General features: G+C 48.0%; 1 protein-coding gene across 1 annotated transcript in view; it reads right to left on the reverse strand.

Moving 5' to 3' along the window:
• Window positions 1-1,302: 1,302 nt before the first annotated feature.
• The window catches only part of NECTIN2 (nectin cell adhesion molecule 2), a 67,732-nt gene continuing 52,484 nt past the window's right edge, over window positions 1,303-16,550 (reverse strand). The window contains exons 6-9 of the mRNA XM_081962636.1: window positions 7,435-7,576; window positions 6,469-6,532; window positions 5,215-5,319; window positions 1,303-3,361 (exon numbers count right to left, since the gene is read on the reverse strand). Of these exons, the coding sequence (XP_081818762.1) occupies window positions 3,158-3,361; window positions 5,215-5,319; window positions 6,469-6,532; window positions 7,435-7,576 (515 nt within the window). The 3' untranslated portion in view covers window positions 1,303-3,157. The remainder of the gene's footprint in view (window positions 3,362-5,214; window positions 5,320-6,468; window positions 6,533-7,434; window positions 7,577-16,550) is intronic.

The raw sequence follows: 16,550 nt of genomic DNA on the forward strand, positions 1-16,550 counted from the left end.
GGTGGCTATCCCGAAGTGCAGCGCGGCCACCAGTGAGTGTCTGGGCCAGAGGCGCCCGCGGAAACCATAGAGAAGTGGGTGGCTCGCCCTTTCGGGCCCGCTCCAATGGTTTCCATGGAAACCCTTTTAGACGGTTTCTAGGCTCCTCCTTAGGAGGAGCATCCTGGCTAAATATGTATTTTCTTTAGGGAATAATTTCTCTCCCGCCAGTTTGATTGCAGCAGCTCTCATCTTTGCAACCGCACGTGCTATATGGGTCGTTCACGGGGTCCTTCCACCCTATTTTCACTGCACCCCAGAAAATGATGGTTTCTAACCACCACCACCCTTGGGGAAGGGGGGATATCCATCTAGTGCATCCTGTCCTCAGGGCAAGGCTGTCACTCTCTGCCTGGTCCCTAGTGGAGGCAAGCCATCCTCAACCTGGTCTTCTCCAGGAGGACTACAACTCCCATCACTCTCAGCCAGCCTGTTCTTTAGGACTAGCTGTCCAATGTGCTGGGAAAGCATCTGGATGGGGGAACGTTGCACACCTGAAAGCCAAATTGTAATATTCTGGTCCCTTGGGCCACGTGAAATGAAATGGGCTTGCCCAGAACTAAGGAGAAATTTCCAGATTGCGAGAACAATTATTCAGTGGAACAACTTGTCTCCAACAATGGAGGTTTTTAAGAAGAGACTGGACAACCAATTGTCTGGAATGGTATAGGGTCTCCTTGAGCAGGGGGTTGGACTAGAACAGGGGTCGCCAACCTTTCGGACCTCAGGGGCCACTAAAATCATAACTTTAAATCCTGCAGACCACTAATATGATTTTTAAAAAAAAGATAAATAATATTTAGTCCAATATAAATAATGCAAATAATTTTTCAGCAGACCACCAGTGGTAACACGAACCACTGGTCGGTGACCACTGGATTGGAAGACCTCCAAGGTCCCTTCCAATTCTGCAGAGTTGCTTTTCAAAAACATGCACCTATTTCTGAAATGGTTTCTTGCATTTGTTATTTGCAATACAATCATTTCCATCGGCTTAGAACACATCTGCATTTATTCTGCTACCCTTTCCTGGCAGTTAAGGCAAAATGCACCATGAACAGCTCCCCCCCCCCCCGCCCCTGCCTTCAAGGTTGCCCAAATCCTCCTGAAGCATCAGACTACAAATACAATGAACCTGCTGGCTGAGCAGTTTAAGAATTGGGGTCCCACATCTGGAAGGCGTCAAGTTTGGAAAGACTTACAAAGCTCAAAAGGGGACACTGCTCCCTTTCCCCATCAACAGAACACACTGTGGCAGCCAAATAGATTTGGAAAATTGTATTTATTTATTTTTTAACAAACATCTATCCGGAGTATAAAAATTTCCCTCTAGTGCTGAAATTCAACCCCTCAAAAGTGTCAGATTGAGGCACGTAAAAGATAGCAGGAGGGAAAAAAAAAAAAAGGTATAGTGTGCTTGTGTGTGACAATTGTTCCCTTCCGTTGACCCTGAGATTCAGGTCTTGTTAGCAGAATTAGGCGAGCAACAGCTATGACAACAAAATCATAAACACAATTAAAAAATCCCAGAGTGCCAATTGGTACCCGCATCTAGAAAAAAACAGCAGCAGTGGCAGTGCGTAAGAAGACTGCGTCGGAATGCTAAATTAACTCATTAAAAAAAAAAGATCATTTATTTAAAATGTAGTTTTAAAAACATCCAACTCAAGAACGGCAATCCGGGAAAAAAAACACACCACCCTTTCACATTTTCAGGTCAGGAGCCCAAAAGGACTAGAGTATTAACGGAAGCAGAACCAAAGACCTGGGGATGCCAAAATCACAATTCAAATAACAACTGGAGCCTGTGTCGGAATGCTAAAGAAACAAAACAAAAGCAGAAATAGTTTGGCACACCAGTTTTACTAAACGGAGCAAGCTCCCATTTAGAAATCTGGAAGGCTGTCTACCGTCCGCCCCTCCTGGATTGGGAACTTCAGTGAGGGAGCATCCGGGTCAGACTGAGGGCCTCACAAGTGTCAGCGTACAAATCCTGTGGTTTATTTTATTTTTTTGGCCGCCTTTGTGCAATACACAGGAAACCTTACTAACTGGTTAATTCACAACGATTGGGGGAGTGTATATGCTGGTGTTTTTTTTTTTTTCTCAAAGCTGCATCTTTAGGATAAGCCTTTTCCTAGCAGAGTTTAATTGTGCTTTTAGCCTACTTCCAACAGAACTTCTCCATGCAATGCAGTGGAATTAGGGGCAGGATTAATAAGGAGTCTTACAAAACTATCCCTGCATGATTCATTTCAGAATTCCCCTCCATGCATCTTTTTTGGAAATTCTCCATGCATGCTCAGCTTGACGCTGGAATGGCCCAATCCTTATACCTGGTCTCAGATATAACCTATCTGCGTATGACTTTTTTTTTTAATGTTTTTTGAAGGGTTCAAGAATTAGGCTTAATCGAGCCTAATTTTACACAGACTGTGGGCAAAAAATAAACCCCATGAGGACCGTCACTGCAGTTTTTAAAAAGGCTTTGCTCAACCCTGCAATTCAGAATTCAGAATTAGATCAGGCTGGCTCCTGTGAATCTTTTAACAAGATTGCCTGCAGCCTCGTGGTAGGGGATAAAATCTGGGGAAGATGGGAGGACCAGGGAGGTGAAGGTGCAAGGCACTTACAGGTTGCAGCCCCACAGTACGACCGGGTGTCGAGAGAGCTTCCACCTCATTGTAAACAGATCCCCAAGCATTCAACTACATTCCCTGGATGGCAACATCCTGGCGGGGGTTCAGAAGCAGCACAGGTCGGTTGGAAGATCTAATAGATCTCAGGCCTGGAGCCCTTGGAGGAAAGATCCAGAACGGAAAGTCTTAAGAAGTCAAGAGCACAGATTGGTCAAAACTACTGGAAGGCTGGAAGGAATACTGGTTCTGCCTGGATTGGCGTGGAAGGCACAAAGTAGTGAAACCCTTCTAAGCAAGAGAGGGTCTTGCCCAACTAAGGCGTGTGTGCAAGCTGGAAGGTCCGGGAGATGGAGACAGGTACCTAAGAGGATATGATGGAGAAAGAAACCGCTTCTCTCCAGGACCAACATGGGGTATCTTTTTAGCAGCATCCCGGGTTTGTTTTTTTGGACTGTGGCCGTTGAGATTAGCCGGTAGATTTAGACGTACATGGCTCTGGACATCACGAAGGCCTTATCGGTGGGCAGAGAGCACAAAGCCTCGTCGTCCTCCGTGGCCGCAAAGGAGAGGGTGTTATAGATGGGGTTGATCTGGTCTAAATATTCGTCTTCCAGACTGGGGCCGGCCTCGCCTGCCGCCTCTCGTTCCTCCAGCGTTGGTAGCTCGTGGTATCGCGGCACCTCCTGCAGAAGGGGCAAAGGAAGAGGGGGATGGGAGGCAGTCATTAACTGGGACTATAATGCAGTCCTACTATCGACGGGCAGCAGAGTGGTTTTTTTTTTGTAGTGTTCTGAAGATGAAACACTCAGAGGCTGCGTTCCCACAACCTGACGTTTGATTATTTCTTAGATTTTTTTTTTATCCTGCCTTTATCTCTCTCTATAAAAATGGTTGAGTTTTTGTTTGTGTGTGTGTGTGTTTCAACATAACTTTGGAACGCCTGGGCTGCTGGAATGAAAAGGAATGAATTATGTCTATAGTGTCAAATGACAGTACTTTCGACAGAGATAGTGTGCATTTTGGATGCAAGTTCTGTTAAGATACCGCCTGTTGTGCCTTAAAATGGCTTTTACTGTACAGCACAGTGGAGTTGCTATGGTAACGGCTTCACAGTACTCCACAAGGAGGCTCCCTCTGGTAAGGGGGATTGATTTGACACTATAGATATAATACATTCCTTTTCCTGTCTAATATAAGATTAAATAAATACCTGGGCAATCCCAGGTTATCAGCTAGTTTGATAAGTAATTCAAGGAGGCGGAAATACCAAATATCCCTTCCTCTCTTCTCCCCCACTCCCTCCACAACAACAGCTCTGTGAGGTGGGTTGGGCTGAGAGAGAAAGGGACTGTCCCCTAGCCAGCTTTGAGGGGTAATTCAGAACTAGAACTCACCGTCTCCTAGTGATTGGCATAAAGTCACCCAGCCGGCTTTCAGGCCTAAGGCTGGATTAGAACTCCCCGTCTCCTGGGTATTGGCCCAAAGTCATCCAGCGGGCTTTCAGGCCTAAGGTGGGACTAGAACTCACAGGCACCTAGTTTTTAGGCCAGCACCTTCCCCACGACTCCCAGAAGACCCTATGTTCGACCCGACTGTACTTGGCCTGGTTTGCACAAACTCCTAAGGCAATAGCGCAGGTGTCAAAGCACATCACACTAAATGACAAGATCCCCAATCACATTTTACTACAGCCTATAGTGTTGTGTGAACCCACCAAGCCCCACAGCGGCCTGGCCTGAACTTCAGAAAGCAAGATAACCCTGAGTTAAAAGATGTGGCTATTTAAGGTTGCAACACGAGAACTGTGGCACCAACCATATCACATCTATGGAGGGAGAAGGCAGCCTCTCCATACTTGCTAGAGGTAGATCATTTCTCTCTGTCATGAGGACTAGAGACTTATATTACTTAAGGAAAAAAGACAGCCAGGAGTCTCCGAATCCTTACATGCGCATCCCCGACTACCCACACTTTGAGGTCTGATTTCTGATGCGCAAGATGAAATTTGGGAGGGCTTATGTACATTTATGTACGTACACTGAGAGCATATGCACCAAAGACCATGTCAACTTGTAAAGCGTTGCCGTGACTATTATCAGATTGGCATTGGAGGGAGGATTCCATGCATACCTTCGGCCAGAGTCGGATCTCATATTTCTACAACCTTGTTGGTGAATGTGATTTATGACCCAGACAGAGGGGAGGGGACACAGGGGTAAAGTTCAAACGCAATTAAGCGGCAATCAGTTTCGGCTCTGCAGAAGAACATGCCAGAATGTTGATCCTAATAAATGAATGGATTTCTTTTGAACTTTTGTCTCGAGGCTCGTAAATTAATTAGGTCATCTTCTGGGAATTTCACAGACAAATTCTTTGTGTGTCCAATCACACCTGGCCAATAAAGAATTCTACTCCTATTCCCATTTCCATTTCCCATTCCATTCTATGTTTGATGTGAAGATTCTTGCCATAATGCCCACCCAGTTCTCCGCCGTCAACCCGTTTCAGATGGTTTGTTCACCAGATTTCCCCTCACCTCTTTCGCGGGGGTACCGACCCCTCCAAAGAGATTGTCCATGACGTTGGGTTCATAGTAAGGAGCTTTGAATGGGAGGCTTTCAGCCCCAGCGGCGTTGGCAACCTGGAATAAACCAGAGAAGTGGTGAAGGAGAGGATCGCACCTAAGCTGACAGGATATATTGCCTTGAAGAGTTTGAAGGCACCTGGAGCAGAAGACCCTGCCGCTCATCCTATCCCGTCACTTTTCCAAGGAGGATTTACTATTACTATTGGTAGTACCCTTGCTTGCCTTCGCCACTGTCGTCCTATTTCTATTTGTAGGTCTTTGTATTTTGTTACCTTCTCCAGTTCTTTCTCTTCTATTCGAGGCACTGCCAATTATTTTTATTATTTAATTATTAATTAGTCTCCAGGCGCTGTCAATTATTTCTATTATTATTTTTATATGCACTATATTGCCAAATGTATTCGCTCCCTCATCCAGATAACCAGAACCAGGCGTTCCGATCACTTCCATGGCCACAGGGGTATAAAATCAAGTCCCTAGGCAGGCAGGCTGTTGGTACAAACATTGGTGAAAGAAGGGGTCGCTCTCAGGAGCTCAGTGAAGTCCAGCGTGGGACTGTGATAGGATGCCACCTGGGCAACAAATCCAGTCGTGAAATTCCCTTGCTCCTAAATATTCCACAGTCAACTGTCAGCTGTGTTATAAGAACGTGGGAGTGTTTGGGAACGACAGCAACTCAGCCACGAAGTGGTAGGCCACGTAAACCCGTCCAACATCAGTGTGCGACCTCACAAATGCACTTCTGGAAGAATGGTCAAAAAGTCCCACCAACACACTCCTTGTAGGCATTGGCTATGTCTAGTTTAATGAAAAGAAGGACCAAGGGAGACATGATAGCAGTCTTCCAATATCTCAGGGGCTGCCACAAAGAAGAAGGAGTGAAGCTATTCTCCAAAGCGCCTGAGGGTAGGACAAGAAGCAATGGATGGAAACTAATCAAGGGGAGAAGCAACCTGGAACGAAAGGAGCAAATCCCTGGCAGTGAGGACAATTAACCAGCGGAATGACTTGCCACCAGAAATTGTAAATGCTCCAACACTGGAGGTTTTAAAGATGATGTTGGATAACCATGAATTTGATATGGTATAGGATTTCCTGCCTGAGCAGGGGGTTGGACTAGAAGACCTCCAAGGTCCCTTCCCACTCTTGCTATTCCGAAAGCAGATGCCTGCAGACCATGCTGGGAGCAGAGTTGGTACTTACCGGCTCTGTTTCCTCCGACAGTTGGCAAGGAGGGGGCGGCTTGTACGCTGGGGGTCCTTCCAAACTGAAGAGGCAGCAAGAAACGAGAGTCTGTTTAGTAATTTGTTTTACATTTATGCACGGTGCCAAGCGATAGAATGGGGTTGAGATTGGAGTGTTTGCTTTCACACAACTGTGGGAGGCTCCCCAGATGTTGTCAGGTGAAGCAAGATCTGGGCAGCCTCCCCTCCATCAATTCACGCTTTAGATTTTTGTGCTGCCTTTCGTTTAAGAGCTCAAAAGGGCTCCTTCCTGCCATTTTTCTTCACAACAATCCTGTGGGGTAGGATGAGACGAGCGAGCACCTGGCTCAAAGTCACCCAGGGGGAAACAGCAGGCTCTTCCTGGTGACAGTCCAGCATCTTCATCATACGTAAGTCAGAGATGGACATATTTTTGATTGTGGGGAAAAAAGGAGGATGCAAGAATTGGAGGAATCTCAGATCTTCCCCTACTTATTTGATCCTAACAGAGTCATTTCGGGTTTTGATTGGGAGGATGCAAGACTTGCCCCGCCTCCTTTCGGCCCAACCCCTCCTTGTTTAGAGCTGAAGCCCCACCCATTCACGCTATGCAGTTCCTCTCCAGGGTTTCTGCCAAGGGTGGGCAACCGGCAACTCTACGATCTGTGGACTTCAACTCCCAGAATTCCTGAGCCAACCAGGAATGGGCAATGATGGCCTCTTTATGACCTGTGGACTTCAACTCCCAGAATTCCTGAGCCAGCCATGCTGGCTCAGGAATCCTGGGAGTTGAAGTCCACAAGTTGTAAAGATGCCATCGTTGCTTACTTCTGGTTTATACTCAAAGCAATGCAATCTTTGACCGAAGGAGGCCTGTTCCCAGTGCGAGGAAATTCAGGGTGGGTGGGTGGGTGCCCTCTTCCCTCCCCCAGTCTCCCTTCCCCGAGCCAACCGACTCACTTACTCGTCCTCCTCAGGATCCATCCGGTTCTTTTGCTGCTGCCGACAGATCAGGATTCCGGTGGCCACCACCGCCAGGGCCACGATGGTCGCTATCAGGCCTCCGATGATCCCTCCTGTGGTGGCTGCGGCAACCTCGGGCTTTTCTGGGCAAGGGAATAAAAGCATAACCTCAATAAAAGAGAACCCAATTCTGCTCCATGGTTCCTCCATCAAGGACTCAGGGACCTATACATAGCACGTTACAGGTAGTCCTCAACTTACGACCACAGTTGGGAACAAACTGTTGCTAAGCGATGCGGTCGTTAAGCGAGTCACGCCCAGTTTTATAGCCGTGGCCTTCGCTTAATGACTGCCGGAAGGAACTTCATAAAATCCAAGTCAGTCACAGGGCTGATCTTTCTTTACGACCGTAATGGGCAAGCTCCCCCACGGTTGTAATTAGAGGACTATCTTTACTCCAAGGTATTCCTTTCTTCAAACTACGCCATCTTCAGGTAGTCCTCGACTTACGACCACAATTGAGGCCAACCTTTAAGTCTGGTAGGCGAGGCAGTTGTTAAGTGAGCTTTGTCCTGTTTTACCACCTTTCCTGCCACAGTTGTTGGGCAAATCTCTAGAGCTGCTAAATTAGTAAGATCAGGTGTGTCCAAACTTGGGAACTTTAAGACTTGTGGCTGGCTGGGGAATTCTGGGAGCTGAAGTCCACAAGTCTTAAAGTTCCCAAGTTTGGACACCCCTGAGTAAGATGGTCATTAAGTTAATCTGGCTTCCCCCGTTGATTTAGGGATCACATGACCCAGGGATATTGCAACTGTCATAAATACGAGTCAGTTGCCAGCACGTGAATTTGGATCACAGGGCCATGGGGATGCTGCAGCCGTCGTAAGTATGAAAACTGGTCGTAAGTCCCTTTTTTTCAGTGCGGTTGTAACTTTGGGCACTAAACGAACTGTTACAAGTCGAGGACTACCCGTAATGGGTCCCGGGAAGCCGTCTTCCTTGGTCCTGAGCCTTCCCACCAGAATGGCTCCTTCCCACCTCCAACAGATTCACAATGTCCCACCTCTGCTGTCCATTAAGCGAGTCTGCTTCAGTTTCCCAGAATCCTAGACTTTTATAAGGGTTCACAGCTGCCTGCAGATTGTTTATGTGGCATCACCCAGAGTCAATTAAGTTGGGCGGCTCTCTTAATTTGATTAGTTAATTCTTCCCTTTCTGAGTATTGAGCTGTCATGCAAAATATTTCCGGCTGCTTCTCCACCGGCGCTGGGTTCAGCCCTCACGAAGCGTGTTTGATTCCTAGCTAAACATGTTGAGTAATCTCAGATGCTCTGCAATCTCAGAATCGCAGAGTAGCAAGGGACCTTGGAGGTCTTCTAGTCCAACCCCTTGCTCAAGCAGGAGACTGTCTATACCGTTTGAGACAAATGGCGGTCTAATCCCTTCTTAAAAACCTCCAGGCAAAACATAATTTAAACGAGTGGTTTTAAACCCTGGCCACTTTTAACAGGGGATGGACTTCAACTCCCACAATTCCCCAGTGAGCTATGCTGGTTGCAAGGTTGAGAAAACAATGCTGGCTAGGGAATTCTGGGAGATAAAGTCTTAAAGGGGCCAAGGTTGAGAAACAATGCTGGCTGGGGAATTCTGGGAGATGAAGTCTTAAAGGGGCCGAGGTTGAGAAACAATGCTGGCTGGGGAATTCTGGGAGATGAAGTCTTAAAGGGGCCGAGGTTGAGAAACAATGCTGGCTGGGGAATTCTGGGAGATGAAGTCTTAAAGGGGCCGAGGTTGAGAAACAATGCTGGCTGGGGAATTCTGGGAGATTAAGTCTTAAAGGGGCCGAGGTTGAGAAACAATGCTGGCTGGGGAATTCTGGGAAATGAAGTCTTAAAGGGGCCAAGGTTGAGAAACAATGCTGGCTGGGGAATTCTGGGAGTTGAAGTCCACCCATCTTAAAGTAGCCAAGGTTGAGAAAACAGTGCTGACTGGGGAATTCTGGGAATTGAAGTCCACCCCCTCTTAAAAGTGGCCAAGGTTGGGAAACCCTGTTCTGGCTCGCCTTTTGCACTTTCAGCCACTAGATGGCGCTTCCCTCCAGCACGGCAACCTTTCAGCTTATTTTCCCAGCAGAGTTCTGGTTGAACCTGCCTTGAATATATATCGAATTGTTCTATTATTCACCACTTTGCAAACAGGGAAGAAGAAGAAGAGGGAGTGGGCACAGCAGGGTTTTTATTGGCTGCATCCTCTTACATCTTCAGCTGTTGGGCCTCGGGGACATCTGGGTGAGAATGGGAATTCCCCAAGTGAATACAGATACCGTGCTGGAATACGACAAGCAAGGCATTTTGGGAATTCAGAAGGAATCAGGTTTCCTAGTTTCTAAGCAACTGTACCAAGCACGATTCAGCGTCGGTGCCGGACACAGAGGTTAACGTGCCATAAAACCCCCAAAACACCAAGCTGGCATTTTTCCTTTATTGAAATGAAGTTTCTAGTCTTTAAGATACATGTCAGCAGGGGAGGCACAGATCAGTTTCCCAGCAATCACTAGCCTAGGGACCTCCTGCTTCTTTGCCATTGGGCTCTCCAGCTTGCCAGGCTGCCCTAGGAAAAACAGCTGGGTCTGGCGACGGAGCTACTTGGTTGACCTCCAGATGTGCAAACGCCCCCACCTCCACCCCATGCCACTGCCAGACTGCATCTGGAGGGACCCAGCTTCCAGAAAGCTGCCTTAAAAAACCCCACCGTAGTTTCTCCGGTTCTTAGCATTCGCAATAGGGCGATTCTTCTCTGCTTTAAAAGGGACTGGTTTTGAAATGGTTGAAATCCGCAGATATTCCTTAGGGAGGGCGCCACCTTGGCAGAAAGGGTCTCACCCAAATTGCCCACCTGGGCTCTTCATAAGAGCTCGATGCACAGCGGGGAATGCCTTACAAAACAGGATGTTGTTTATTTATTTTGTTTATTATTTGCACCCGGCCCTTATTGTTTTTACAAATAACCCAAGGCGGCGAAACATGTCTGACACAGCTTCCTCGTCCTTCCGACAACAACCCTGTGAGGTGGGTTGGGCTGAGAGAGACTGGCCCAAAGTCACCCAGTTGGCTTTCATGGCTAAATGGGACTAGAACTCCCAGTCTCCTGGTAATCGGCCCAAAGTCACCCAGCCTGAGGTGGGACTAGAACTCTCCGCCACCTGGTGATTGGCCCAAAGTCGCCACGCTATTTTTCATGTCAAGGGCGGGACTAGAACTCACCATCTCCTGGTGATTGGCCCCAAATTACCCAGCTGGCTTTTCTGCTTAAGGTGGGACTAGAACTCACCATCTCCCGATGATTGGCCCAAAGTCACCTGGCTGGCTTTCATGCCTAAGGTGGGACTAGAACTCCCAGTCTTCTGGTGATTGTCCCCAAAGTCACCCAGCCAGCTTTTATATCTCAGGCAGGACTAGAACTCACTCTCTCCCATTTTCAACCTGATGCCTTAACCACCCGACCCGGGGTCAGGAAGAGATACCTGTGAAACAACCCTAAGCTCTAAATAACGGAATGACTGTTCTTTCTTACCACTCATCCAGGTCCCAGAAAACCAACGAAGGGCAAGGACGAGAGTCTTAAGGTCCATCCAAACTTCCCCTTTGCGTGCAAAGAGTTTCAGAAACTCCCACCTGGCACACCTGGAAGCTGACAGGTGACCTTTCCTGTGCCATCCGACTGCTTGCCAGCTTGGCATGTTCATCCCAGCAACAGATTTACACCCCCCCCAATTCCACAGCCCTCCCGGGGAAAAGCCATAATTACACACAGCCCCATACATTATGCATGGAGGCGCTGGGAGCCAGTGGCCTCTTCTCTTGCAAGCAGAGCTCCAAATTCTTATTTTTAGATGCGAGAGGAAGGTTTCCGGTGGAATTCTTTTAACGCCGGGCTCACATGCTAAGAAGCTGGGCCGGTTAGGGATACCGAAGAAAGAAGAGCAAGGGAAAGATGCAGGGCGGAAGACGGGAGGAGAAATAATTGCTTCCCTTGGTAGAGAAAGATTCGCCTAGTTCCTCCCCCAGCCCCAAGTCAAGAAATGAAGAAAATTTGGACAAGCTGGCACATCTGGGCTACGAACATACAAGATCAGAGGAATCGCCCTACAGGTTGAGGCCCTAAAGGTTCCCCTCGCACATGTGTGCTCGTCGTTCCCGACTCTAGGGGGCGGTGCTCATCTCCGTTTCAAAGCCGAAGAGCCAGCGCTGTCCGAAGATGTCTCCGTGGTCATGTGGCCGACGTGACTCAACAGCGAAGGCGTATGGAACGTTGTTCCCTTCCCACCAAAGGTGGTCTCTCTTTTTCTACTTGCATTTTTTACATGCTTTCGAACTGCTAGGTTGGCAGAAGCTGGGACAAGTCACGGGAGCTCACTCTGTTATGCGGTGCTAGGGGTTTGAACCGCCGAACGCTTTCTGATCGACAAGCTCAGCATCTTAGCCGCTGAGCCACCTAGTTCATCAGATTGGACATACCCAATTCCTGCAACTGGCCTTTATATGTTTTAGGCCTCCGGTCCCCTAATCATCTTTCTCGCTCTTCTCTACACTCTTTCTAGAGTCTCACCCTCTTTCTGACCAAAACTGGATGCAATGTTCCAGTCTCTCCCAGTTTATTCTCCCTGGCAAACTGGTCCCGAAGGACAGGTGCGCACACACCTGGGGTGTTGATGATGTCATTTCTCACCGTCTCTTGTTCTATCCACATCATCTACTTTCACCTTTTCAGCGTATGCCCTGCCCAGTCTCCATCCAGCCCCTCTTCCATCCAGCTGGGCAGAGGAAAGGGAGAAAGGGAGGGAAGGAGGGAGGAAGGGCAAGGCTGGTGCAGGTGACTCAACCAGCTCAAAGGCCACCTGGGAGGACATGAGATCATGCGTCAGAGGCTGATATGCTCTCGGCTTGCAGGAGGAAGCAAAGTCAGCCCGAGGAAGGATGAGTTTTAGCTTCCTGGACCAATCGGGGGGGAAGAGAGGATGAGTTGGTCTGGGGCAAAGGACCAGTGGCAGGGAGAAACATCTGGTTGGAATGACTCTTCCTCTTTCTCTTCCCATGAGTACAGGTGGTCCTTGACTTACGACCACGACAGAGCCCGGCATTTCTGCTGTTCAGTGAGTTTTGCCCCAGTTTACGACTTTTCTCGCCACCGTGGTAGCTGTTGCTACATTAGTAACCTGGTTGTTAAGTAAATCTGGTTTCCCCTACGGACTCGTTTGTCAGGAGATCGCACGACCTCCGGGACAAAGCGACGGTCATAAAAATGAACTCGTGTGTGTGTGTGTGTGTGTTTGTGTGTGTGTGTGTTTTCCAGCATAACTCTGGAACGCCTCGAGCAATTTCAGCCAAGCTTGGTACACAGATGACTTACTTTCTGGAAACAAATACCGTGGGGGTAAGACACCCCTAAGACCCCTCAGGGTATGTGTTCCGTTAAGATACAGCCTGTTGTGCCTTCAAATGGCTTCTACTGTACAGTGCACTGGAGTTGCCATGGTAACAGCTTCACAGTAGTCCCTCTGGTAAGGGGGAAAATCCAACATTAGAAATTACGTTTGGTCTAGACATTTCCCCCCTATAAATAAATACCCGGGCAATGCCAGGTTATCAAATAGTCTTGTATATAAGCAGAGGAAACCGACTGGCACAGATGATGGTACCTAGTTGGGTAATGAAACGTCTGCAAGGAAAACAACCCAGTGTCAGCGTTCCAAAGAAAGCACCACTGGAAAAAAAGAGACTATTCTTCATTTTTCACACATACAACCCATAGCAGCAGCCTCCTTCGGAGGCTTGGCAACTCACATTTATGACGGCCGCAGCGTCTCGTGTGTGTGTGTGTGTGTGTGTGTGTGTGGTGGGTGTCACGCCATCCCCTTGTGCGACGTTCTGATGGGCAAAGTCAACCGGGAAGCCAGAGTCGCTTAACAAACCAACACAGTTTGTCAATTAACAACGGAAGCGATCTGCTTAACAACGGTGGCGGGAAAGGTCGTAAAATGGGGGAAAGCTCGCTTTAACAACCGTCTTGCTCAGCAATGGAAGTTTTGGGCTCAAACGGGGACGTAAATCGAGTATACATCGCCAAGCATTGGCCCCCTCCGGAGGGCTACCCCGTCCTCCGACATGCCTCCCTGCGGTGCAGGCCAAGGTCGTGGCAAACCGGTTCCTTGCCCAGAGGAGCCGTTGGGGAGCTGGGATCGAAAGGAAGCCTTTTGCTGCAGAAGAAAAAACGCCGTGGTTGTCAAACCGGCCAGACTGGAGTGATTTAATCCACTTTATCTGCTCGGATAATCCACTCTTGTCAGGTGCTTCCTAGGAAATAGGAGGGACTCGGGGCCCAGAGTGCCAGGTGGGGCACAGAGAAGCCAACAGATGGGTGAGTCAGACAGGTGGGGCAAGGAGGGAGGGAGGGAGGGAGGGAGGGGGAAACGAACGGGAGCGAAACTTGGCCGTTCTGGCAGGAGAAGGGGTTTCGGAGAAAAGGAGAAGAAAAGAACGAAAAACGAGAGTCCAAGGTTCATTTCCAGCAGGGAACGAGCTCACATTCTCCAGGCGTGACCACAACATGCCCATCCACGCCCCGAACTGGGCACTGAGGGGAAGGGCGAGGAGGGGGCAGGGGAGGGAAGCAAAGCTTGGCTCCACTTGCAACCTGCATGCTTTATTTTAGTTTTTATGGGGGTTTTTGTTTTGTTTTTGCATGCTTTGCCCGCCCCGATGTCTGGCAGGGCTCCTAATGCCAAATTCTTTTCTTTCCTTTTATTTGCATCCTGCTGTTTATTTATTTTTTTATAAGCAACTCAAAGTAAACAGACCCAGCGCACATTCTCCCTGCTATTTTGCCCACAACAACAACAACAACAACCCTGTGAGGTGGGTGGAGATGAGAGAGAGATGGACTCGTTCAAGGAGAGACTAGAACTCACAGTCTCCCGGTGATTGGCCTAAGCTGGCTTTTGTGCCTAAGGCAGGACTAGAACTCACAGTCTCCTAGTCATCGTCCCAAGGTCACCCAGCTGGCTTTCATGCCTAAGGAAGAACTAGAACTCCCAGTCTCCTAGTGATCGGCCCAAAGTCACCTAACTGGCTTTCATGCCTAAGGAAGAACTAGAACTCACAGTCTCCTAGTCATCGGCCCAAAGTCACCTAACTGGCTTTCATGCCTAAGGAAGAACTAGACCTCCCAGTCTCCTAGTGATCCGCCCAAGATCACCCAGCTGGCTTTCATGTCTGGCAGGACTAGAACTCCCAGTCTCCCAGTTTTTAGCCTTGTGCCTTAAGTACGGGACAACCTGGCTCAGTTTCTCACAGACCATCATACCCACCTGCCCCACCCCAGTATCTGGGAACCTGATGGGAGAGACAGACTAAAGCTTCGGGAAGGGACCAGGAGAGGAAAGTGGCCGGGGGTACACCTTGTTCCTCCTCTAAACCCCCCCCCCCCGCTCCCCTGGCATTTTATTTCATGCCAGGAACGTGAGAGAAACCCGAACGAGAATCTCGCAGCGGTGCCAACCCTTCTACGGGAATGCCAAATAAAACTGGCTTCTCGCTGGCTTTCCTTCCAGAGTTTCTGCCCCTCCCTCGGGAATGTCTTTTTCCGTGTTTACATGAAACTAGACAAAAAGAGGATTTAAAAGCAGGCCGCACTTTCGGCCTCGGGAGGGAAAAAATGAGCGGATGTGGCCACCCCTGGAGTCAGGGGGAACCACCGAGCCCGAGAACTCCGTAACCCTGAATCGAAAGCGGGAGTGTCAAACTTGAGAAGGACACACACACAAACACACCGGTCTGCCTTTTACACAACTCGTTCCCCCCCCCCCTCTTACAAGCTCAGAATATTTTTATTTTATTTTATATTTTATTGCTGCCACAGAAGCCAATAATCCCCTGCACTCCCACCCTGCAGAGCCGATACCAGAAATATTTCCAACCTCAATAGGTGGTGCATTGTTTCATGTGGCTTTTGGGGGGGGGGTTGATGGGGGGGATGAAGAGGGGAACGGTTGTTACTGGGTGCAGAATTTTCTCGAAGACCTGCATTATCCCCTTAAATAGCTAAGCCACAGGCAGAGGAGAGGGAGAAGGGGGGGGGAGGAAAGAAAAGAAAAGAGGATGTGGATAGTCTGTTCCTGGTTTTTTTTTGTGTTTTTTTGCCATGCCGCAGAGAGAATCTCTTTTAACCTGACTTGCGGCTTGTGGAAAATAATCAGAAAGCGGCACTCAACTCATAATAGGATCGGGAGATATTTATCCGAGCTCTTTGGAAACAGCGCGGAGACGAAAATAAGTTGGCTGTCACTAGGCGAGATTACTCCTCCTCAGCCTTCAGAGAGAGAGAAAAACCCCAACATACAAATTAAGATTCTCCAGCTTGGCTTCCGACTCCTTCGTCTCAACGGTTCAGCTCCGTCTGTCTCCCAAATTAACACGGCCAGGAGACATACACATACATACATACACACACATACATACACACATAAATACACATACATACATACACACATACATACACATATACATACATACACACACACATACATACATACACACATACACACACACATACACACACATACATATGCACACACACAAACATACACACACACACATACATATATATATACATACACACACATACATACATGCACACACATACATACACACATACACATACACCCACATACACACATACAAATATACACACACATACATACATACACATACAAATATACACACACATACACACATACATATATATACATACACACACATACATACACATATATACATACATACATACACACACACATACATGCATGCACACACATACATACACATACACCCACATACACATACATACACACACACATACATACACATACAAATATACACACACATACACACACATACATACACATACATATATACATACATGTACATACACATACATACACACATATACATACAGACATACAGACATACATACATGCAAATACATACACACACATATACACATACATACATATAGATACATACACACACACACATACACACACATTTAAATCCTGATATA

Source organism: Natrix helvetica (genome assembly GCF_964273705.1).
Source record: "Natrix helvetica genome assembly, chromosome: 9".
NCBI classification, from domain to species: domain Eukaryota; kingdom Metazoa; phylum Chordata; class Lepidosauria; order Squamata; family Natricidae; genus Natrix; species Natrix helvetica.